The 27,213-nt window shown below is 34.3% G+C and overlaps 1 protein-coding gene across 1 annotated transcript in view; it reads right to left on the bottom strand.

Annotated features, from left to right (window-relative positions):
- Positions 1–2,915: 2,915 nt before the first annotated feature.
- SerRS (Seryl-tRNA synthetase) overlaps positions 2,916–27,213 on the bottom strand; it is a 114,934-nt gene continuing 90,636 nt past the window's right edge. The window contains exons 9-11 of the mRNA XM_090400026.1: positions 21,453–21,610; positions 15,538–15,667; positions 2,916–3,234 (exon numbers count right to left, since the gene is read on the bottom strand). Coding sequence (XP_090256152.1) covers positions 3,119–3,234; positions 15,538–15,667; positions 21,453–21,610 — 404 coding nt within the window. The 3' untranslated portion in view covers positions 2,916–3,118. The remainder of the gene's footprint in view (positions 3,235–15,537; positions 15,668–21,452; positions 21,611–27,213) is intronic.

Raw genomic sequence — 27,213 nt, 5'->3', positions numbered from 1 at the left:
TGAGTAGCTGTGCATTCTTATGTTACGAGTGATAGTCCGCACTGTTTTTTGCTGTCAGTTTGGTTTAACACATGTTATGTAAAGGTTTGTGATATTTGACAGTAAATTGTATCTGAGAGATACTGCGATCTCCGATGTCAGTATAGTATGGTTTAGTTGTTGTTTTTTTATTCTTTGTTCAATAATTTCTAGATGGTAACTGAAAATAAATAAACCATCATGTATTACTGAAATAGAGAGCCAAAGGCTTATTTATCATATATGTCCTCTAGGAGATGTGCTTTACATTATGGAAAATACTAAGGAAAGTGATCTGGAGCTACTCCACCTTTACTATGAGTTGCCCATAAGGTTGCTGATGCTTGCATTCACCAAAGCTTTTAGTTTCTATATATTCGTCATGAAACTCTTGTAGTTTCCACATTCAGCTATGAAATAATGTTGGATTCAATATCCACTTAATTTGTAGCATCATGTATTTTATTTGCAGTGTTTTTTCTTTATGTTTTATTGCTTGTTTGCCGAGGTCTGGAGAGTCATTTTGCTTGTTATCATAGAATTTATGCCAATAACAAAAAAAAAAAAAAAAAAAAACTAAAACTGTTCAAACGACTCTTGATAACTTCTTTTGATAAAAAATTGCAGTAAATAATGTTAGTACAAGTATTTATTAAACATTTACTTTGCATTCATTTTTTTTATCTTTCCTAAAAGTGGCATATAAAATGAATTATTAATACAGTAATTGATCATGGATGAATTGCAATTTTTACCATTGATAATTAGATTTGATTAACGCGATTTTGATATATGAGGTAACATCGAGGGATACCTGTATATGGAATGAAAGATGAAGATAATTGGTAAGTCTCAAGCTGAACACTCTAGGATATACAGACAATCAGCTACTTGTCTGTATATATCTATATAGGATTATGGAAAGCATTAAAACACTCATGAAACTTCCCACAGAAGAGGCAGACGTATGGGAATGATATAAAAAATATAACTATAGAGAATTGTGGGATTGATACAAAAAATAAATACCATTTTCTTACAGTTTAAACAGAGATGCCCACAGGAAATCCAACACCAATTTTTCAACAAAAGAGAATGCCATGTTTCCAGTATGTACAAAGAACATCTTAAACTCTGGTAAATCAGCTGATGAATGAAAGCATTATCATCCCAAAACTTTTAAGTACTGCCTTCAAATTTGTGAAAGGGTCTTCCTAGTTAAAATTCTGGTTATCAGATTAGTCTATGACATAATATGGAAGACAAGGTTCTCTAAATGCAATAAAATGCTTAACTTTTTAATGAATTTTTTTCTTTACTGGAAACTGTGTTCAACCTAATGATAAACTGGTTAAACCAGCATTTCCCACAAGAATTAGTATATTTGCATCAATTATTTTTTAAATATCTTTACATGATACTAATCAAACAACTGGTCACAAATTCATATGTGCAAAAGACACTATCCTTGCAACAAAAATTAGAAATCCTACTGCAACTGCATGTATACTTAAGAAAAACAAAACAATTCTAAAAATTAGTTTTCATTACAGTAATTCCCTGCTTTTCACAGTTCAGCTCTTTTGTCCCTTTCAAATATATTTGTCTGGTTTGCTCTTTTGCCACGTTTTGCAGACCTTCCAGATGCTTTTTCTCTCAATCAACTCACAAGAATCAAAATATTTAAAGGTAATCTTTTATTTTACTGTACTTTTGTATATCCTAGTGTGTTATTTAGCTTTCACATGCATTCACCCAAGTGATATATAGTGTTATTTAGATTTTTTGGCAGTCAAAATGTATTTGCAAACTAAATAAAGGGTGGGTTCCACTTTTTTTGCTGGTGCTCTGGTCCCTAACCTGGTGAATATGCAGGGAGGGGTGCTTGTACTGGAAACTAAAATTCAAATCCAAATAAATCAATATAATCTTCTTTGCATCTACAAACATCCACAGGAAAATCAATACTTCAATAAAGGACACAATGACTTCAATCCATGTTATCCAAAAATTAGTCTTGACAGAAGCCTTCCAACTGTAGCAAGTCTAAAATTCTCTTCTTAATTTATCAATAAAGTGGCATCCTTTGATCAATCCTGTCTCTATATTCTATCCCTGTCTGGGAGGAAAGTTCATATAAAAGTTGTACAGCCATAACTGAATGCACATACCTTGAAGACTACTATACAAATTATGTTTACTTCTTGGCTACCAGCCATTGTTTGAAATTATGACTGTTAATTGTGTGTGTATTCCTGACAGATACTGTTTCAATATTAATGAAAGGCATCTAGCATACGAGTAAGATCTTGACCAATCCTTTCATGCTGATACAAACCTTCTCTCTCTCTCTCTCTCTCTCTCTATATATATATATATATAAACAAACGCATATACACATACATTTAAAATCTAGGAAACCTTTCTGGCAGCAGGAAAAATCTCTTCCAGATGCTTTATTCTGTCAAAGAGTGAAAGGGGAAATGGCAAATCTCAACCTAAATCCACAAAGCACACTCAGTAATAATTTTCAATGTTTCATCAACTGAGTGACCCTATTTAAAGAAAATGGCCCACATCAATAACTTACTCCAAACTCTTTACTGTCCATGAAGATCCTCAAGAGTAAATACAATATATGTAAAGATTCTCCTGGCTTGGAATGATTCCCTATCTTTTGGCTTGTTGCTTGTTTTCAAACATAACTTTGTATATATTTAATTTGTTTTTGGTGTAAGCGTTTATAAAGTCCCCCCTCCCCATTATCAAAAAATATTAGAAATATATCTTTGGATGTAGTGAACAAGGATTACTTAATAAAAAGTGCTTTAATGTGTTAGCTTTAAGTTATAAATATTTTCATGAATAATAAATTCAATATAAAACAGACATTTTTGTGGAATTTTTTGTGATTTAATTCAGATGTAAAAGCTTTAATTACAGAAGCACATGTGCTAACAACTGCAAACTTGCTTCAAGCTTGGCGAAAGGCTTGATAGTATTGATTAAAAAAAAAAGCTTTGCAACTTTCGGTCATAATTTAAATTGTGTCCTCTAGATTGGAAATGTAAAATTTAATTTCATAAGTAGTTTATTAGTACTATTCTTCTTGATTGATTTTCTTTTTCTCCATTCCTTCTCTATGTTTCCTTTGCTTCTTAGTTTCCATTTCTTCAATTGGTGCTGTTTTCACAAATGGTATTTCTTCTTGAAATTCTACAGAAAATAAATTTTGCAATGATATATCATAGAGGAAAAATATGCATATGAAAATATGACGAAACAATAAGTATATAATTTGAACAATTATGTGCTCACTCTAGATTATCATGTAAATAAGCAACAAGAAGGAAAATAAAGTGAGCATGTGATCTATACAATTTCACAAAAACCCTCAAATGATCATCATCATCATCATCATCAAATTCCTGCCATGTACCCTCAAGGGGTGTACAGGATATGACAGTACTACATGAAAAAATTACATCATTACTAACTTCCTATCTACAATTTTCCTCCAAATCAGTCTGTTACTTGTCAAGACTCCAACATTATCAGATCTTATATTTCTATCGTCTAAGGCACTTTGTACAGTATCAATCCACCTATATCTTGGCCTTCCTCTGGGTTGTTTTCCTGCCAACCTGGCAGAGAACACTTGTTTTGCTAATCTTTCCTCTCCCATTCTATTTAAGTGACCATACCATCTGAGATTAGCTCTGCTAATGCATTCCTGGATGCTGACAATGTCAAGTTCTTTCCTAATATCCTCATTTTTAATATGATATTGCCATTGATGCCATCTGTTCACGCCTCTAATCTTTCTCAGGACTCTCATATCTGCGGTCTCTAGTCTTTGGTCAAGTGTTTTACTTCTGACCCAGCTCTCAGATTCCATAAGTTAAAACTGGTTTGAACACTGTCTTGTATACAGCTAATTTAGTGTTCCAACTAATTTCTCTCTTATTCCATATGAATTTATTCAATTGACTTCCCACCATACCAACTTTGCTGATTCTGTTGTCTATTTCTATATTTAATTTACCATCTTTAGTAAAAATCGTGCCTAAATAGTTGAAATGTTTTACTTGTTCCACAGGTTCTCCATTCACAACACAGTTGACATTTTCAATGATTCTGCCTATTTTCATTGTCTTTGTCTTCTTATTGCTGACCTTCATACCATATCTATTACAACAGCTATTCAATTTAGTCAGAGAATCTTGCAGACTTGTAGCGGATTTAAATAGAAGTATAACATCATCCGCATAAAGCAAAGAGCTGACATTAACATCTCCAATTTTGATATCAGGTTTAATACCACATTCCTTCATAATGTGATCCATATAGATAATGAATAACAGAGGGGATAATGTACATCCTTGTCTCACACCAGATTTAACATTAAACCATCTTCCTGTACTTCCTTTAATTCTAACTGCTGACTCACAACTCAAATAAAGACTAAGTATTGCTTGATATAATGCCCCATTGACACCATATAACTGCAGCGTATTGAATAGCTTCTCTCTTGGCACCTTGTCATATGCCTTTTCCAAATCGACAAAACTTAAATACAGATCTTTGTTATATTCCCATGCTTTCTCGACTATTTGTCGTAAAGTGAAGATCTGATCCTGACAGCCTCTATTTGGCCTGAATCCAGCTTGTTCTTCACCAAGCTTTCCTTCCACAATTCTTCTCAACCGTTTCTCAAGTATACTTGCATAGATCTTGCCAGGAACACTCAGTAGGGAAATACCTCTGTAATTCTCACATTCAGTTTTATTTCCCTTTTTATATATGGGTACTATGAGAGCTCTACTCCAATCATCGGGAATTCGTCCCTCTGTCCAGGCTTTCTGAACTATGCAGTGCAGCCACTGTAAGACTCTTATACCACCATACTTCAGCATTTCTGGTCGAATATCATCTACTCCTGCTGCCTTTCCACATTTCAAGCCTTTGATGGCTTTTTCTACTTCAAGTATGGATATGTATTCCTGACTGCATGCCTGGTCAGTGTTTTTTATCACTGTGCTGTCATCACTGCTTGTTTCATTTAGCAGTTTTTCAAAGTAATTACTCCATACGTCAAGGATATCTTTTTCTCCTGTTTTCATTTCACCTTTATCATCTCTAATTCCTTTTACAGCACTCTTTCCTCCATTCCTAAGCTTCTTCAACAACCTCCAGAATATTTTGCAACCTTCTTGATATTTATTTTCTATATTCTTGCCAAAGTCCTCCCATGACTTTTGTTTAGCTAGTTTTACACACTGTTTAGCTTTCTTACATTTGTCTCTGTATTCTGTAAGAGTAAAAGCTGACTTATTTGCCAGGAACTTTTGATATGCTTTCTTCTTTTCCTTCACTGCCTCTTTAACTTCCTGTGTCCACCAGGGAGTTCTGATTTTTTTATCCTTGCACACAACCTCACCACATGCCTCTCTGGCAGAATCAATCAATGTTTCCTTCAGAGTTTGCCACTGAATCTCCAAGGTTTGATTCCTGTTCTCAAACTCTTTCATTTTCTTTTTAATAATATTTCTGTATTTTAGTCTACAGTTCACATCTGAGAGCTGCTCAACTTTTATTCGCTTTAAAACTTTCTTACATGTTATTCTTTTCAATATGAAATTCAATTTTATCCTGCTCAAGACTAAATAGTGATCACTTCCAATTTCAAATCCTCTGTACACTCTGGTGTCCTGCACCAGGGAGAAAACATCACTATCAACAATAACATAGTCAATGAGACTTTTCTTATTCCTAGCCTCTTCTCTCCATGTGAATTTGTGCACATTTTTATGTCGGAACATGGTGTTAGTAATAACCAGTCCATGTCCTGAGCAGAAATCCAACAGATATTTGCCATTATTATTAGCTTTGCTCTTTTCTCCAAATTTTCCCAAAATATTTTTGTATGTCTCACAATCATTTCCTACTCTACTATTTAGATCCCCAACAAGGACCAACTTTTCCTTTTTCATTGTGTCAGTTGCTTTTTCTAAAGCCTCAAAAAATTCCTCCACTTCTACCTTAGTAGAACCTTCTGTGGGACCATAGGCACAAATAAGTCTCATTGTCCAGTTCCCCATTCTCATATTTGCCCACATTACTCTACTTGAGACTGACTGCCATTCAAGAAGATTAGCCTCGTATTTTGTGTTGAATACTATGGCTACTCCTTCTTTTCCTTGATTGTCATTGCCTGAATATAACATTTTGTATTTATTGCTCAGAAAGATCTCACCAGTTTTGGTCTTTTTTGTTTCAGTCACTCCTATTATGTCGATCTGGTACTTATCTAATTCCTCAGCTAGCTCCATTTCTTTGCCATTCAGGCTTCTTACGTTGATAGTACCGATCTTTAACTCTGGTGATGTTGAGTTGGGGTTTGTTTTCAGATTTGTTCCAGTAGCTGACTTTTCGTTGTTCGCCCTGGTTCCCTGGCGAAAACAACAGGGGCCTTGTTTAACCGGGCGACGCCCCAGCCGGCATGAAATTTTGTCATGTTGTACCATCATTTTTTATTTTGGTTTAACCAATAAGAATACAATTTGGTCGGCTAAATCCCAAATTGCCAGCCCATCCTCGTTCGTTCAGTATCAAAGTAGATACCCAACAGGGTGCACCACGAGAAGGTGAGGATTGGACATTAGGTCAGAAGCCCTGGTCGGTTCTCCACATTCCTTTAAAGGCTATGTGGAGGTCTCCTCTCAGTTATACAGCTTTGACCCTTAAGCACCCCCCCTCAAATGATAAATGTAGAAAATAGCAGTAATGTAAACAATTTTTTTTTTTTTTTTCATTTTTATAGCACACTATGATGACTTTCTGCACTTATTAAACAGGAAACTACAGAATCTCCAAATGAAATGCTCATACATTATCTTACTCTGATTAATATCAGTGGCAGAGGTGAAAGTCTAATGAAATGAATGCAGAACAGAGATATCATCAGGGATACAACATTATGATTCTAAAAGCGCACACAAAACAATAAGTGGAAAAACTTATACTGGAAGCATACACATCCATGAGAGATGCCTTCTATGGATGCTGTTGGCTAGCTTCAGCTGTTCAGCAGGAGGCCTAAGAATGTTGGGAAATTAATTCTATATTTATTTAGGTTAGTTTTTTTTTTTTTTTAAATAAATGCGTTGTGGATTCTAAAGAAAAAGTCATTCCAGTTTGTATCGGGAATAAGAGGAAAGACTTTTTGGCATTGGTTAGTGCAACGTGCAACCTAGACATGGCTAACAGCAGATGATATAAAAAATGAAGGGGATAAAAATCCCTTATTGTTTTTCAGCTAGTAGCTGAAAAACTCTAAGATCGAGAACTACGATCTAAGAGTTTCATGCCGAAGAACTATCGGCGAATCCAAGCTTAAGTGACCACCTAGCAGTACAACACCAAGGCAACTCGAAGCAAAGGTGGAGCAAGCTCCCTCAGTATCCTTGATATTTTCTCATAATGTAAAAACACAGCTCCTAGGAGATGTAATACTGTCATTACATTATGAGGAGAGGTCACTACCCAGACCGGTTTCAAACTTTTTTGAGGTCTCATCAAGGAGTAGGTAGACCTGGATGATATCAAAGTTTAAGTGAAAAGAACTTGCATATCTTCACTATACGAATGCCATAAAGGTGTGCCCATATATTATATATTATAACTAAGATGAAAAGCCAAACGGCTATTTTTTCTGGTGAAGTTAATTAAATTAAGGGGATAAAAATCCTTATTGTTTTTCAGCCAGTATGAGAAACTCTAAATCGAGAACTACGATCTAAGAGTTTCATACCGAAAACTATCGGCGAATCCAAGCGTAAGTCACTTACGCTTGGAACAATAAGGGATTTTTATCCCCTTAATTTAATTAACTTCACCAGAAAAAATAGCCGTTTGGCTTTTCATCTTAGCAGATGATATAGTTAGAGGGATAGAATGTGATGAATTTAATATTTCCAGAGAGGATAAAGGAGACAGAACAAGGAGTGGGGGTACTGCTGATGATAGCAGATGAATCACAGCCAACAAGATTGGGAGTAAACTGAGCGGATAGCAGTTCTGGATCAATCTGGTGTGAAATCAAGGCCAATAAGACAAAATATAAAATTGGTTGCTGTTATAGGCCAGGAATGATGATGTGGAAGACATGCATCAGCAGATAAGTACAATGAATGCAAATTGAGTAATTATTAAGGGGGGGGGGAACTTCATCTTTGGAGACATACATTGGAAGGAGGAAAGATCGCATAGCAGGAAGGAAATGAAATTCATACAAACTGAGAGATAATTACTTGAATCAGAATGAGCAGACTTGGGGTATGAGAGCATTGGATCTTCTTATAAGGTCAAAAGACTTGTCAATAACTAAGGTGGCTACATTGTTTACAATTGGGGAAAATGATTATGTGGCCTTGACTTGGGAGGTAGTGAAACGTAGAAATTCCAGTTAATGGAACAAAAAGGCAGGTGATTATGATGCGCTTAGGAGGTAGCTTGAAGCAGTATCAAATGGCATACAGTTCTGCAAGGTAAGGATGTTCACATTGCATGGGGAATAGTCAAGGGATATCTGGAGGAAGCAATAGCACACTGTATATCCAAGGTCAAGAAGGTAAATTGGGCGGGAGTTAGATAATTACTATCATTAAGCATGAGTTGCAAAAAAATTGTGGTGGGTTCTGCAATATGCTGTGCATATTACAGAACCTCAATGTGAATGCAGCTTTGGGATTGGATGATATACCAGCTCGAGTTATATGTGACGTGAAAAAGGGAATTGTCAATACCCTTGACAATGTTGTTTATTCTAAGTCTCAGCTTTAGGTTAGTCCTGAGAGGGTGGAAAGAGGAGAAAATAGTTTCAATTTTCAAAATTGCAAACTAATTTGGTTTTAACAAGTCTACAATACAGACTATTTTATCCAAAGCTGATTAGTACTGCAAGCAAGGTAAAGTTGCATCTACATCTGCAAGTATGTAATGCACATGTAACCAAAGTGCTATAATGGTTGAAATAGAAGATCTGTTGATTATTTGGCTGGAAGACTGCAATCAAAAGAGAATTCCAATTAGTGCCTATAATGTCATGGCCAAAGCTCTAAACCTCTTTTCAAGACTTAGACTAAGTATAAAGAAGACAATTCAAAATTAGCAGCTAGGAAAGAATGGCTTGAAAATTTTAAATCTAGGGCTGGACTAAAGAATGTGAAAAATAACAGGTGAAGCTGCAAGTGCCACTGAAGATGCTGCATCTACATTTCCTGCTGAGCTGTAGAAAATTATCGAAGAAAATGATTATGATTTCCACCAAATTTTCGATGTAGATGAAACTGGTCTCTATTGAGAAAAAATGACATCTAGAACTTTTATATAAACAAAAGAAGCAGTGCAGCCTAGCTATAAAAGTATCAAAAGATCGCTTAACTGTTATGCTTGGATTGAATGCTAATGGTTATTTTAAATTGAAGCCACTGCTTGTTTATTGAATTCAGAACCCAAGGACTTTACAAGGATGTAACAAAACTCTTTACCTGTAATTTGTTGGGCAAATCAGAAGGCTTGGGTTACCCAAAGTGTATTCAAAGATTGGTTTAAGTCTTATTTCTGACCAGTAGTTGAAGCTTATTACAAGAAAGATAACTTAGTTTTCAAAGCTCTTTTGTTTTTGGATAACACACCTGGTCATCCAAATTTTCTTAATGATCTGTGTAAGAATGTGAAGTTATATTTTTTCCACCAAATACGACATCACTGCTACAATCCATGGACAATGGGGATCATTGCAACTTTCAAAGCCTATTTTCTTAAAAAGACATTCTCAAAGGCAGTAGAAACAAAAACCAGAGAAAATTCAATTATGCTCCAAGAATTTTGGAAAAATTTTAATGAAAACATTCATGACACGTGAGGGCTAGAAGACAGGTGTCTTCTAGCTGCATGAGAGCTGTTTGGAAAAACCTTTTGCCAGAATGCGCCAATGACTTAGGTAGTTTTCAAAATCCTGTGAACCATGTGGTTGAAGAAATTGTTGCAATTAGTGAAGACCTTGGTTTTGATGGTGTTGATGCAGAAGATGTTAAAGAATTATTGGATTCAAATTCAAAAGATTTCAGCGACAACAATCTTCTTGAAATTGAACAACAATGCACATATGAAGACAAACAAATGGAATGTGAAGATGAAGTTCCAAAGGAGATAACAATCAAAGAACTGGATGGAATATTTTGCAGTTTAGAATCGCTTAAGCGACAAGTAATGGATATGGATCCTGATATTAATCAAAGAACGCTTGTTTGCTGAGGTTGTGGAGAATCATTTTGCTTGTTATCATAGAATTTATGCTGATGAGAAAAAAAACTAAAACTGTTCAAATGACCTTGATAACTTTTTTTTGATGAAAAATTGCACTAACTAATGCAGGTACAAGCATTTATTAAACGTTTACTTTGCATCCATTTTTTATCTTTCCTAAAAAGAGTACCATATAAAACGAATTATTAATACAGTAATCGATCATGTACTGAGTTGTAAGTCAGCAGTATGAATTGAAAGAAGTACAGGAAGGTGGCTTAATGTTAAATCTGGTGTCAGACAAGGATGTACATTATCCCCCTCTGTTATTCATCATCTATACGGATCACATTATGAAGGAAAGCAGTATCAAAATACCTGATATCAAAATTGGAGACATTAATGTCTGCTCTTTGTTCTATGCAAATGATGTTATACTTCTAAATAAATTTATTCAGAATTAATTAATAAATTATCATCATTGATTTCCCGATAAGTACCCTAAAGGGGTGTTCAGGCTACTGTGACAGCACTACATGGCTAAATTTACATTATTATTATTAATCACCTATCCACAATTTTCCTCCAAATTAGTCTATTACTTGTCAGCACTCCTATATTGTCATATCTAACATTTCGTGCTTCTGCCTGAATCAATCCAACTAGACCTTGGTCTTCTTCTGGGTCTCTTTCCTGCCATCTTGGCTGTTTTGCTAAACTTTCCTCACTCAATTTATTTAAGTGGCCATACTATCTTAGATTAGCTCTGTTTACACATTCTTAAATGCTAACAATGTCAAGTCCTTTCTAATATCTTCAATTTTAATATGATTCTGCCATTGATGCCATCTATTCACTTCTCTAATTTTTTCTCATAATCCCCCATACTGTGATCACTAGTCTCATGAAGTGCTTCATTTCTAACCCAACTTTCAGACCTATTATTTATAACCGGATTGAACAATGTCCTGTATACTGCAAGTTTGGCTAATTTCTCTCTTCTTTCATATAAATTTATTCAGCTGGCTACTCAGAATATCAGCTTTACTTATTCTGCTATTGCCTGATCTAACTTGCCATTTTCACAAAAAATTGTGCCTAAATATCTGAAATATTTTGCTTGCTCTATAGATTCTCCAATCAGAAATGCAGCTAAGTTTTCTATGTTCCTGCCTATTTTCATAGTTTTAGTCTTTTTATTGCAGATTTTCATGAAAACCGGTTACAGCTGTTATTCAATTTAGTCAGGGAATCCTAAAGACTTGCACTAGATGTGTTTAGGAATACAACATCATCTGCATAAAGCAAAGAGCTAAGTTTAGTATCTCCAATTCTGACATCAAGCCTAATGCCACTTTCTTTCATAATGTGATCCAAATAGATGATGAACAAGAGTGGAGATAATGTGCATCCTAGTTTTATCTCTGATTTTACATTAAACTATCTTCCTATATTTTCTTCAATTCTAACTGCTTGCTGACTTATGTGATGTGTCTAGAAAGTAAGATATAGTGAAGAATTAAAAAAAAAAAAAAAAAACTGGTAGAGAAGAAAAAAGTATTTATTATATGCTAAAATACTTACCCACCTACCCACATATTTTTCCATATAGTTGCCAGTGACTTCCAGGCATTTTTGGTATGATAGCACCAGCTTCTTCGTACCCATGTCAAAAAGGTTTGCTGCCAATGAGCTCAACCACTGAGTTACACTGTTCTTTAGTTTCTTCATATGCAGGAACAAGAGATAATCACTAGGCACAAGTGAGGCTGGGGGGGGGTAGCTGAAAAGTTCCCATCCAAACTTCTGAATTTGTTGGAGAATTCGAGCTGCAGTGTGAACTTGTGCATTGTCATGCAAAAGCAGAATTCCTAAAGACAGCGTTCCTCATCTTTTGTTCTGAATTGCTCATATCAGTTTCTTCACTGTTTCACAATACACACCAGCATTAATTGTGTTCCACACAGAAGAAAATCGATGAGCAAGATCCCCTTTCGGCCCCAGAAGGCAGTGACCATTGGACCAACAGTTCCTGTTTGAATTTTTTTTTTGCCTTTGGAGATGATGAATAGCATGAGTGACTGATTATTGTTTTGACTTGATGTTTATGTATGAAATTGACGTTTTGTCGTCAATCACTATATGAGAAAAGTTCATCTCCTATATTTCCATAATGCTCCGAAAATTTTTGTGCTGATTCCACTCATTGCATTTTTGTTACAATTTCAGAAATGACTGAGCGTGAAATTACTGGGAAATCAAAAGAAATCGTTGTTACTGCACTAGGCTGGCTACTGTGCTCTTCGTCATGATCATTGTTGTGCCCTTCTTTAGATAAATGATACCATTGCCTAACTTTATTGTCACTCATTACATTAGGCCTGTAAACCTTACACAGCCGTTGGTGAATTCCTGCAACACTGCTGTTTTCCACCAACAAAAACCATATCACACCATAAACCTCACAACTGGTGGGAGTTTTTATCACAGCTCATTATAAATTCTTCATAGAAGACAACAAACAATAACATGACAAAAGTAAAATGGTCAACAGCTAGCTAATGAGTCATTCTATACTACCATACATGCACAACCCCTTTCCCATATCTTATTTGGCAGTATATTTTAAACTGACCATACTTCCTGGATGTGCCTCATACAACTTAAATATAGATTATGTATTGTTCTGTATAATGTTCCATTTACCACATATAATAATTGTAGTGCTTTGTAAAGCTTTTTTCTGGGCACCTTTTCATATGCCTTTTCTAGATCTACAAAACCTAAGTACATATCCTTGTCTTATTCTCATCACTTCTCAATTATTTGTCGTAAAGTGAAAATCTGATCTTGACAATTTCTATCTGACCAGTTTCTATTCCACAATCCTTCTCAACCTCTTTTAAAGTATTCTTGGTTAAATCTTACCTGGAACACTTAGTAGAGAAATTCTTCTGTAATTTTCACATTCAGTTTTATTTCCTTTTTTTTTTTGTAGATGGGAGCTATTAGAGATCTACTCCAGTCATCTGGAAATCAACCTTCTGACCAGATACTCTAAATTATGCAGTGTAGCCACTACAAAACTTTTATATCTCCATATTTAAGCATTTCTGGTCGAATATCATCTAGTCTGGCTGCTTTTCTGCATTTCAAGTTTTTGATGGCTTTTTCTACCTGATATATATATACACACTCCTCTTTGTATTTCTCTTGAAAATGTTACTGCTTGTTTTGTTTAACAGTCTTTCAAAGTAATTACTCCAGACATCTAGGATATCCATATCTTCAGTTTTCATGTTACCATTATTATCTTTGATTCCTTTTACAATACTCTTTCCTCTATTTCTAAGATTATTCAATAGCCTCCAGAACATTTTGCCACCTTCCTGATATTTATTTTCTATATTCTTACCAAAGCGTTTCTGTGACTTTTGTCTCAGAAAGAGACTTAGCTTATCTCTCTTACCTTTTTTTTTCTCTGTATTATTTTAGGGCATCCACCTTGCTGTTTGCTAGGAACTTTTGGTGTATCTTCTTATTTTTGTATCCTTACAGCTTCACCACATACCTCCCTAAATGAATCAATCAATGTCTTCTTCAGAGTTTGTCACTGAGACTCCAATGTTTGGTTCTTGTTTTCAAACTGCTTCAAATTTTCTTCAATAATATTTGCGTAGTCAAGTCTACAGTTTACCTGTAAAAGATGCTCAACTGTAATTCTTTTTAAAACTTTCTTATATACTCTTCTTTTACAATGTAATATCCATTTTTATCCTGCTTAGCAATGGTCACTTCTGATTTCAAATCCTCTGTACACTCATTATTAATAAATTATTAAAACCAAATATTTCAATCTAAAACTAGATCACCTTCAGTGAAATCACAATACAAAAAATATAGAATAACAACAACGGATTTTAAAAGACACAAGCTGCATGCTAGAGTGGTATAATACAGGAGATAAGGTGATACATATGTACGATTTTAAAAAATAAGCACTCAAATTTAAAACAGCAGTAACGAATTATGGATCTTGGGCAAGAAGATTCTATGGTTGATGTTAACTCTGTGCTAAGACTGTCAACTCTATACACTAGACTCAACTTATCAGATTTTTTATAAAGAGCATGAACAAGTGATGTTTTTGTGGTCTCTCTTCTTAAGCAAGTATCCAATTTAAGCATAAAAAACATTAATTTGATTAATTTGAACAGTATCCAGTTTATCCAAAGTATGAGATTGTTCATATTCATATCTTGTATATGATTGTATCTCTGAATCAATTTCAAAGATCCTCAAAAAAATAATTAAGTGGCTACATTATTTTGTCTTGCATCCTGTCAAGGATAAACAGTTCTCCTCTTTCTCTCCCAATGCTTACCAGGTTCCTTATGTCTTCTCTCATAAACTGGGTTAACAACATATTTGTTTGAGAAGAGACTGCAAGAACATCAATCATACATATTCTATAAAAAGTTGGGTATGGCATAGCACAGAGCCAACACGACCACAGAATCTTCTGGTCTATGACCCTTTTACAATCTTGCTGTTTCAAAATTTGAATGCTTATCCAAAGAAAATGATGAAATGAAGCATAAATATCATCCTAATTTCAACCAGAATGTTTCCTTACCTATTCCTTATTTATTTTTTTATATATGTATCAACTTTATATGCACTATACTATTATCACCTCTAGAATGCAGCTCGTATCTTTTGAAATTATTGCTGTTATTCTTTTTTGAAATGTCAGGTCACTGAAGATGATCTGTAAGTTTCAGATTAAAATAACTGGTTTTATAATTTATTAATAAACACTCATGTCTCTAAAAACTTATTTATTTAGTATAATTGTTGAAATTAAGTTTAGTAAATACTTAAGAGAAAATAATTAATCAAGATTTTAGATAACATTAAAACACAAATATTGCAATATTGGATTGCATTTGCATTTTTACTGTAAATGTAAAAGAACCTCGTAACATAATCAGGACATGTTATGAGGTTTTCTTCCCTGAAGTAACATTTATTATTCACTTAACATGAAGACGACAACAAATTGAAACACATGCTAAAAAGTCTTGAATTTGCATACAGCAAAAAAATAATGTAAATATATAATAGTGCAAAATATATAATTTTTTTTCCATAAATATTACAATATTTACTTAGCAAATATATACATAACTGATGAACTGTTATTACCTGGTGGCATGAAAGGCTTCAGCACCTCAGGTACCTTAATGCCTGTATCTGTTTGGTAATTTTCTAAAATAGCACATATTGTTCTAGTTGTTGCACACATAGTAGCATTTAGCATGTGAACATAATCTACCTGAACAGAAGGTAAATACAGATAGATATCAGACGTTTAGTATGATTAAAACTATTAAAAGATACTTCATTATTTGTGCTTATAAGTAAGTAAAAATCACTTAAAATTAATTTTTTTTCTATATACTATAAAATGGATTTTTTTAAAATGTGCTTAATGTATAAATTATTCAATTTGAAATCATGAATTAAAAATACATAAAATTGGCAGAAACAGAATCATGGTTCTGCCTGTATGAGAAGCAAATAAAAATCCATTGATTTTTATTTGCTTCTCAATTTCAGTATTATATAATCAATGTGATAGTTAAAGGCTAGTCTAGAGTGTATTTGTTCTCTACCTAAAGTTTATGGTTTGAATCTTGCTGTGAGCATGGGTGCTTGTGAATGTCTTTAAGTGGGAAAGGAATTTCATTGCCTGATGTAAGACCACTGCATGGCTTAATGGCAACTTGAAATAGCATGAAATAGTTCAATGTTTAGTCTATTGAAGATTTCTGTATTATGTAAAAAAAAAAAAAAAATTTATAATTAAAAAACCTTAGCCCACCTGCAGTATGAAGGTACTATAAGTTTATAACCTTTTTATGTGTAAGAGCATGCATACATACATACAAGTGGCATCGTATGCCCATTTCGGTTGGGTGTGCTGTCATATGGCTTATGCAACCTGTATTACAAAATTCATGCCAATTTGACCATATGACTGCATTTTTATCAATGTATGAAAGTTTTAAGGGTGCATAGCGCATTAGTGCTCATCTTAATTGGTTCAATACAATTAATTGTAGGATAACTTTTAATACTTTAATTTATCAATTAATTGTGACAAATCTGCATAGAGATATATTAGAAAACAATAATGAAGAAGAATGCTATATTTGTTTCATATATTTGAATTACTCAAAGGTGTAAATATAATAGTAAATTTGGAAGAGGATGAGGTTTACCTCCTTCGACTACAACCATACAATCTGCAAAAACTCTAGCAGAATATGGGACATTCAGCAGATCATCAATACTGTTTCCCATTTTAAACATGGGCAAAAAAAGTTATAAATTTATAGAAAATTATATATTAAAACTTGTCTATATTATATATTCTTTCTCATCTTTCCTAGGATGGGTTGAGTCCCTCCCCCCTCAATGAGGGGCTTTACAATGAATTAATGCAGCCAGTTCATCACTCCTCTGCTGCATCCCCTAAGGGCTATATTCATGACTATAATCCATGTGTGTTCAAGGGGCCAGTTTGCTTGCTTGTGGGAGGAAAAATCCCAGATAAACTGGGGACAAAAACTCTGCTATCCATGCCCGAGACTGGCTAACTTGGCTATGTCTGAGAAAGATCCTTAAGTTTTTCACATCGGTGAGGGGAATCAAACCCAGGACACTCCTTTCCCAGGCATATGGTTGTGAAGTGCATAGCCACTAGGCTAACCATGCAGACATATTATATTATAATAATATTAATATTTTAATGATATAACAATAAAATAATATTATTAATTATATATAATATTATATATTATGTATAAAAATTTGCCTACAACACCAGTAGTCCACTTCATGCATACAAAACAGATGAAACTCAGAAAACAAAAACAGCAACTCAGGATAACATTCAATTGGATTGGTTGACACCATAACCAATCACAGCCACTGATTTTTAGATGCTATTGTCTCAGAGAACATCCTGCCTCGCTTTCTGGGCAGTTTAAAATCACTGGAATGCTAAGAATTTGACCTGCTGCAACATCTGCACGTCGTTCAAAGGGCTCAAAGGTGTTTTGTATTTGTGACCACACACCCGGGCTATTAATACAAATGTATTAATAATGTATGTCAATAATGTATAATGTTTACGGATCAAAAAGTGTCCTCTTCATGGAGCATTAGTATATTGTGTTTAATTTTAGGAATCACATGAAGCCAGGAAACAATTAGGGGAGTCAAATGATCATTGCTCAAACTAATGACTGCCATGTGTAAGATGTGAAAAACCCAGGATGAGATCCTCCCCTTTCACTTATTGGGAGTATAAAGTAGCATGAAAGCACCATGTTTGGTGTCAAGCATAGAGGTTCTAGATTACTACAGCAAACTGCATCATCTATGCCATCTACTGCCCAGCACCACTACTACTAGTATTTTCACAAACATCCATGCCCACAATATGATTCAAACCTACAGCCTTTTGGATGGAGAGCAGATATGCTAACTACTTGGCCAATTAGGCCAGAAAATTATCTTAGTCTACCTACAGCATTAATGTATAATAGGCTTACAACTTTTGTAGGTGGGATTTACCTCCCTTCCTTCAAATTATCAAATGAGATTCTTTAAATATCCAGGATGAATAACAAAACAAATATTTCCAACTCTCACAAATGGAAATTTAGATGTTAAGCAGTTACTTTGTTACTTTTAAAGTCTGCCAAATTACACTGTCTCAAGATTACATATAAATTAGATATTAAAATTGGTAAAGATGTGAAATAATCTGCAACCATATACATAAAAAAGTGGCATCATAAATGGATTCTTTATCTTTGGAAAATTTCAGAAATAAGTTCAAAGAGGGGGGGGAAAATTGATATATTTTCTATTTCATGTCAGGAATGAAATTTATTAAATGATAAATAAGCTGGATCATTTTTTGAAAGGTAACAATAATGTAAAGATATCATTTAGGTTTAGATAATTCAGCCGATTCTTAATTACATAATCAAGTTAGATACTATAAAGTGGAGCTATTGCAATTGAGATACATTGTACATTTCATGAAGAACATAAATCAGCAATTACTCAAAAACCTTAATATAATCCTCAGTTACATACTTAAACTAACCAGCTCATTCACAAAATCCATGAACTATTTTACTGTGACATCCTTTTTTGCTGTTTATTCTTTGTCTTCTAACTGGTCCTGATTCTAACAAATCCATGGACTAAATTAAACAATTATTAAAGGAGGATAGAAAGAACTATTTTATCTTGATTTGGGTGATTTATGATGCAAAACTAGATACTGAGCCACAAGAATGGATTATAGGTTAGGTTTTAAAGGTTTAGAGGGAAAGCAAGAGAAATTATATAGTAAAAGGTTAGGCTAGAATGGTGAAGTAGCAGGTATTGGTAAGGATAACTATATCCTTGCACTGTACAGTAATGTTGAACTTGGGGATAAATGAAAGGATGTTTTGTATAGTTCTAATAGCTGGTGAAAGAGATGGTCCTCACCATTAAACAAGCTTTTTTTTTTTTTTTTTAACAACAAACTACAGGGAACAAATGACTCAAGTTTCCTGTTGTTCTTTCATATATACAGAGTGAAAGGATATACAATAGTGAACAAATTAATCCAAATGTTCACATTTTAAAGAAAAATTTTAATTTTGCAAGAAAATATGTACAAAAATTAAACTCCAACTTTACCTAATTAATAAGTTAATTTGCTTAGGCATGGACTCTACCAACATGGAACACATTTTTCTCATTTCTGCATCTCGAAACCATAATGGAATGATTAGTGATTCTTTCCATTCTAAGGGAATCTCACTTTTTTTTTTCCTCCTCCACCCATAATAAATTTACCAATTTATCTACATATGTAATTAATTAGTTTTCACCAAATTTGATGAGTTCAGCTACTCTTGTCATCTTGTCTTTGAGCTACTTTATACTTTCTTCTACTTCAGCCAGTGAAGGTTTAAACATTTCTTGGTGACAGGTAAGATCAGTGTTCTGTTTGAAAGTCTCAACAGGACCATCAGAGTTTAGGAATTTGTTAATGCGCTCTATCCACCCATTTGTTATTTCACTTTTAATACTAGTGTATATCCATTACTATTACTGATTATTGTTGTTTTCATATGTGAACCTATTTTTCAGTTTATAATTTCATAAAAAAAATTTCCAGGGTTATTTAACTTAAAGTATTTCAAGGATTTCTTCAATCTGTTCATGTCAACATTTTCTATTCTACTGTTTGATTATTTTATTGCCTTTTTTTTCCTGCTCTAAGCAGCATGAATATCAGGTGAGTTATTAAGCCAAATGCTTCTATCTTTTTTTCCTTTTCTTTACTACCAGTTCATGTTCTTTATTATAAATAATTTTTTATGCTGTATTTTACTTTGAATTGCAAATGAGTTTTCTGCTGCTACTTTTATGCTATCCTCAAAATGATTCCAGATGTTTTCAATATTTTCATTCTCATCCAGTTACATATTTTTAGATTTTTCTTTTAATTCACATTCGCATTTTATTCTCTCTTCAGTTTTATCTAGTTTGTTAACATTGTATCTCAGATGATTCGCATGTGCTGAAAAATATTTATTTTAACCTTCAGAATAGCACCAATTAGAAAATGGTCACTATCACACTCACCTCCTCTGAAACCTCAGATATCCTGGATACAATTCCTATGTCTTTAATTATGACATGATTTATTTGATTAAATGTATATCCACCAGGAGAGGTTTCATGTTTGTTTGGGTATATTCTTCCTCATAAAGATAGTGCTACTTATTATTAAATTTCTAAATGCAGCCAAATTAATCAATCTTTACATATTTCTATGTAAAGATTGATTAATTAATATTTGTCTCTTCATGAACACTTTGGCTTCCAATAATTTTTTAATATATTTTTTCTTTTTCCAATTTTGCAATAGGATCTCCTAATAGGATAATTATATCATATCAAAATTTTTTCAAGGATTAGTTCCAGTTCTTCATAGAATTCATATTTTATTTCCTCTTCTGCAGCTTCTGTTGATGCATGTACATTAATAAATGTTATTCTGCTTGTACTCTAAGCTTGTTTATTCTTTCATTAACAGCTTCAAATTCAATCAGAGACAATTACAATTTTTTTCCCAATGATAAAACCTCAGAATTCATGCTTATCAGAGTTTTTCTGCCATTAAGTAGAAATGCTTCTCACATTCCATGATCCTATTTGGAAACCTTTATTCCAAGGCTTGGGTTGATACCCATTTGAGTTTGTCTAGTGAAAATTACTTGGTACTTGCTCCATGACCTGGTGATTTTTTTTTACAAGATGGGGTTGTCAGATCTATGCTCAATTCACAATTTGGAAAACCAAGATGACTCTCTTTGTCTGATCCCTCCCCTGTGACCTGTCTGACTTAGAAGGCCCTGCTGGTAGCAATGATAGGATCATAGGAATGTACAAGCCCCCCCCCCCCCCCCCACACACAAGGTGGAGATACCATTGGATTGGGATTTTTTTTTTCACACTATAAATATATAATTAATATCAGGAAAAGCTAACTATTAGGGAAAAAAAAACAAAAAAAAAAAACGGAACTTAATTATGTCTAGTTACTCACTGAGGAGACCTCAAAAAAAGGTTGAAACAACTGGTCTGGGTAGTGACCCCACCCATAACGTATTGCAGTATACATCTTTTAGTGAGATGTGCTTTACATTATGGAAAATACTAAGAATAGAGAGCTTTACCCACCTTTACAGTGAGTTGTCCTGGTGTTGTACCATCTTTAGACTTGAACTATGTTTCAGGTGCAAACTTACTTGTTTGCATACTTGGGATTAGGAGTTAAATAACCAAGCTTATAAAATTACTTGGTAATCCTAATATACAGTATCCCCACAGTTAAAAAATTAATTACATAATATATATATATATATATACATATACACACACACCAAGCTACATATTATGACAGTATAAATCTGAAGCTGTAAATTCTAATGGGGGAGAAAAATTGTAAGTAAAATAATAATAATAACAAATACCTGTGCATTCATTTTTTTGGTTTGTCCATATCTGACTAATAATCTTCTGGCCTGATAATCTAAACAGTTAGAGCATGAAACTAACTCACGAAAAACTCCAGATGCAGGAAACCAAGCTTCAAGGTCATATTTTTTAGCAGCTGCATTATTTAATTCTCCTGACATGGAAATAAAGTAAGATCACAATAAAGATGGAATAAATATTTAAAATATATAAAAACAAGCTAATATTAAGCAAGCTAAGTATGTGTGTTAAAATAATTGAATAAGAAAACAAAAACAAGAACAAAACCTTGGCAATTCACTGGCAGACCCTGAAGAAAATAGTGATTGATTCAGCCAGATAGGAATATGGTGAGCTTGTCTGCAAGAAAATGGAAAAATTAGAGCACTGTGGTGGACTAGTTAAAGAAGCAGTCAAGGAAAAGAAGAAAGCATATTGAAAGTTCATGGAAAGTAAGTCAGCTGGTGCTCTGAGAGAAAACAGAGAAAAATGTAAGACAGCATTTAAGAACACCTAAACAAAAGTCACAGGAAGACTGGTGAGAACATAGCAAATAAATATCAGCAAGGCAGCAAAATATTCTGGAGACTATTGAAAAAGCTTAGAAGTGGAGGTACTGGTTAAAGGAATCAAAGACGATCAAGGTGACTTGAAAGCTGAAGATATTCTATTGAGTTGGCAAATAAGTTTGTTCAGTTTTTCAGAGTGGAATGAAACACATTTTATTTAATATATATAACACATACTAGTCAGTTATATATTGACCCTCTTTATCAATGACCTCTTGCAATCTGTCCACCAACTTCATTATGCTGCGGTCATAAAACTTCCGAGGTTAACTGGCGAAAAACTGATCCAGGTGTCTTTTGATAGCCTCCTCATTAGCAAAGGTTTTCCCGCTCTGAGAATTCCGCAATGATTGGAATAAGTGGTAATCGGAAGTGCCAGGTCCGGTGAATACGGAGGATGCGGAAAAACATCCCAGGAAAGAAGTAACGATTTACTCCGGGTCGTTAACGATGTGTGGTGTCTGGCGTTGTTGTGGTGAAAGGCAACTCCTTTCAGTCAATTCAGAACGTTTTGTGCTAATTGCACGGGCCAGTTGCGTTAACTGTGAGCAATAGACAGTTGAATCAATCGTTCTGTCTGATGGAAACACCTCGTAGTGGACAACACCTTTATAATTCCACCACACAGAGAGCATGATCTTCTTTGGGTGCAATCCTGCTTTTGAGGTTGTTTGTGGCAGTTTGTTTTTGTGCTCCCATGATCTTTTACGTACCACGTTATCATACAAGACCCATTTCTCCCGTAATCATCTGCTTCAAAAATGGGTCATTTTCTTGGTGACGTCGCAGCAAATCACAGATGGATATGCGAGCAGTCATATTGGCCTCAGTCAATTCATGCGGCACCCAAACATTGAGTTTTGAAACATATCCCAGCTTGTGCAAATGGTTTTCAACGATTGTATGGGAATGTTCAGTACTGCAGCAATCTCCTGCACTGTTTGTGAGGGATTTTTTCCGACAATATCCTTCACAACATTCAAATCAACCTTGGTCAGGCGACCGGCATAAGGCGCATCACTGACATCGAAATCTCCAGAACAGAATTTGACAAACCACTTTTGGCATACACATGTTAAGGCACCATCCCCATATACGCTGCATATTTTTTTTACGGGCCTCCGCAGCTCGTTTGCCTTTTTTGAAATAAAAAAAAAAGGAAAATATGTGGGTAATGTATGTTATTTCCTTCCATTTCAAAAAATATGATACACCCACGCAACTGAAGTAGGCCGAACGAAAATTCACTGAAAGGTTATGTGAAACGTCGCGTTTCAACTGCGCAATAGAGCAACAATAGCGACAGGCGAAGCGGCGTAAGCATGTACTAACGCATAAAATGAACGAATTTATTTGCCAACCCAATAGATATCTGAAGTAAATGTCTGAAAGACTGCTAAATGAAACAAGCAGTAATAGCATGGTGGTAGAAAATTCAAGAGGAATACAATCAGGAGGACATATCAATACTTCAGGTAGAAAAATCCATTAAAAACTTGAAATGCGCAAATGCAGCGGGAGTAGATGATACTCAACTAGAAATGATCAAATATGCAGGTATAAAGGTTTCAAAACAGTTGTACTATATAATTCAGAAAGCTGAATTCCAATGCATCTATAAAAGGGAAATAAAACTGAATGTGAGAATTACAGAGGAATTTCCCTACTGAATGTTCCTGGTAAGATTCATTCAAGTATAACTGAGAAAAGAATCAAGAAAATAGTGAAAGGAAACCTAGGAGAAGAGCAAGCAAAGTTTAGCCCAAACAGACATTGCCAAAATCAGATTTTCACTTAAAAAAATAGTTCAATCATGGAAATATAATATGAATATGTATTAAAAGTTTATATCTGGAAAAATAGGATTCTTAAGGGTTAAAGCTGTATAACTCACAGGAGACCTCCACATAGCCTTTAAAGGAATGCAGAGAACTGACCAGGGCTTCTTACCTAATGTCCAATCCACACCTCCTCGTGATACACCCTGTTAGGTATCTACCTGGATACTGAATGAACGAACGAGGATGGGTTGGAAATTTGGGATTTAGTCGACCAAATTATATTCTTATTAGCTTAAACCAAAATATAAAATGATGGCACAACTTGACAGAATTTCATGCTGGCTGCGGCATCACCTGGTTAAATAAAGCCTCCATTGTTTTCGCCAGGGAACCAGGGCAAACAGCGAAAAGTCAGCTACTGGAACAAATCCTGAAACACACCCCGACTCAACATCACCAGAGTTGAAGATCGGTACTATCACCATAAGAAGCCTGAATGGCAAAGAAATGGAGCTAGCTGAGGAATTGGATAACTACCAGATTGACATAATAGGGGTGACTGAAACAAAAAAGACAAAAACTGGTGAGATCTTTTTGAGCAATAAATACAAAATGTTATATTCAGGCAATGGAAAAGAAGGAGTAGCCATGGTATTCAACACTAAATATGAAGCTAATCTTCTTGAATGGCAGGCAATTTCAAGTAGAGTGATGTGGGCAAATATCAGAATGGGGAGGTGGACAATGAGACTCGTTTGTGCCTATTGTTCCACAGAAGGTTCTACTAAAGTGGAGGCTTTAGAGAAAGCAACTGACACAATGAGAAATGAAAAGTTGGTCCTTGTGGGGATCTAAATAGAAGAGTAGGAAATGACTGTCAGATATACAAAAATATTTTGGGAAAATTTGATGAAACGAGCAAAGCTAATAATAATGGCAAATACCTGTTGGATTTCTGCTCAGGATGTGGACTGGTTATTACTAACACAATGTTCCAACATAAAACTGTGCACAAATTCACATGGAGAGAAGAGGCAAGGAATAAGAAGTCTCATTGACCATGTTATTGTTGATAGTGATGTTTTCTCCATGGTGCAGGACACTAGAGTGTACAGTGGGTTTGAAATTGGAAGTGATCACCATTTAGTCTTGAGCAGGATAAAATTGAATTTTATATTGAAAAGAAGAACATATAAGAAAGTTTTAAAGCAAATAAAACTTGAGCAGTGCTCAAATGCGAACTGTAGACTAAAATACACAAACATTATTCAAGAAAAAATGAAAGAGTTTGAGAACAGGAACCAAACCTTCAAGATTTAGTGGCAAGCCCTGAAGAATGCATTGATTGATTCAGCCAAAGAGGAATGTGGTGAGATTGTCTGCAAGGATAGAGAAATCAGAACTCCATGGAAGACTCAGGTTAAAGAAGTAAAAGTTAAAGAAGCAGTGAACGAAAAGAAGAAAGCATAGCAAAATTTCCTTGCATATAAATCAGCTTGTGCTCTTAGAGAATACAGAGACAAATGTCATGGGAAGACTTTGGTAAGAACATAGAAAACAAATATCAAGAAGGTGGCATGATATTCTGGAGGTTGTTGAAGAAGCTCAGAAATGGAGGAAAGAGTGCTGTAAAAGGAATTAGAGATGATAAAGGTGATATGAAAACTGGAGAAAAAGATATCCTTTATGTATGAAGTAATTACTTCGAGAAATTGCTAAATGAAACAAGCAGTGACAGTACAGTGGTTAAAAAGCAATCAACAGGCATATAGTCAGGAATATATATATCCATAGTTGAAGTAGAAAAAAGCTATCAAAAGCCTGAAATGAGGAAAGGCAGCTGAAATAGATGATATTCGACCAGAAATGCTAAAGTATGCAGGTATAAAAGTCTTACAGTGGCTGCACTGTATAGTTCAGAAGGCCTGGACAAATAATTAGAATAAAATATAAGATCTGATAATATTGGAGTAATGATAGATCAATCTGTGGAGGAAAACTGTTGACAGGAAGTTGGTCATGATGTAACTTTTTCATGTTGTATACCTGATGAGATTACTAAAGGTGTATTATAGATCTATCTTGTCTTCTTTTAAATGTTAGACCCAATAATCTATTTATAACCAAGAAACCTTCTTATACATCAAATTTTGGGGTAATGGTAAGCCTATCTCCATAGTCTGTTATTGATAGTGGGGTTTTGTATGGTCAATGCATATTCACAGAACAGTTTGTATGCAAGAAGGTTGTGATAAAACCCTGCCAACTTCATATGAGATGAGCTCACTTTTACAGATGAAAAGCCCTTCTACATATTTTTCAAGACTAAACTGGGATTCAACCCAGGTTTTTATAACTCAAAGCATCAATGTTACTGACTGTGTTAATATGAATATTGGATTCTTTCAATCTAGTTTTAAATGATTAATGAGTGCATATGTGCCTACACAGTTACTGGATTCTGAAATGTTTAGCTGTCATTTTGTAATTCAGATATATTGAGCAAAAAAAGTTATGACTTTCTCCCTATCACATATGGATTCTTCATAAAATAAAACACAACCAATAAAATAAATAAAGTGCAAAAGAACATTCTGGACTTAATAAAAAAATAATTTCTTGGCATCTTTAAGTTGTTAGATCAGATAATGTCAGTGATTTGTGGACTTCATCTGCCTATATCTTACCTTCACCAGCAGAATTACTTAATAATACAACTGTTTCATCCTATTCAGAATGCAATGTCAATATAAGCAAATGAAAGCAAACTCTTATTAGCCTGAAAATTATGAAATTTACAGAAAATGTACTAAAGTGGTGAGAGATTTAGGTCTACTGAAGGATTCTTCAGTTTCCTAGGATTTCAGACTTGATGCTAAGAATCTCTTGTTAGTACAGAAGGCATGAGAATGGATTTAAAACATAGGTTTGAGTAAATTCATTAGTTATTACAGTGAGAGAGATTTCTAGGCTTATAAGAAGTTTTGTCTATGCAGTGTATGCCAGTGATCAGATTAAAAATGTACTTTTGATAAACATTTTAGATTCACAGTACAAATAGCATTATATTTACAAAATGTAACAATGTACAACAGATCTTAGGCAAAGGGTCTGAATATCTTTTATCAAAGGAAAGAAGTGTTCAAACTTCAAAAATCTGCTAAAGCCAGCCAAAGAGCAAGGAATTGATATATTTCCGACATACCCCCCCATCTCTCTCTCTCTCTCTCTGGCAGAGAATAATAGGGATAATTAGAAATACATTCACATGCAAATCAACAATTTCGATTTGTATTAAAAATATTTCTATATTTACTATTAGATCATAGAAGGGTTGTAAGTTCTGTTCCCTACAAACTTGATATTAACTAGGTCTACCTACTCACTGATGAGACCTCAATAAAGGT

This window comes from Typopeltis vanoorti, chromosome 11, assembly GCF_054136105.1.
Source record: "Typopeltis vanoorti isolate ZY-2024b chromosome 11, IOZ_Tvanoo_1.0, whole genome shotgun sequence".
Taxonomy (NCBI): Eukaryota; Metazoa; Arthropoda; class Arachnida; order Uropygi; family Thelyphonidae; genus Typopeltis; species Typopeltis vanoorti.
This window is presented reverse-complemented; position numbering and strand designations above follow the sequence as displayed.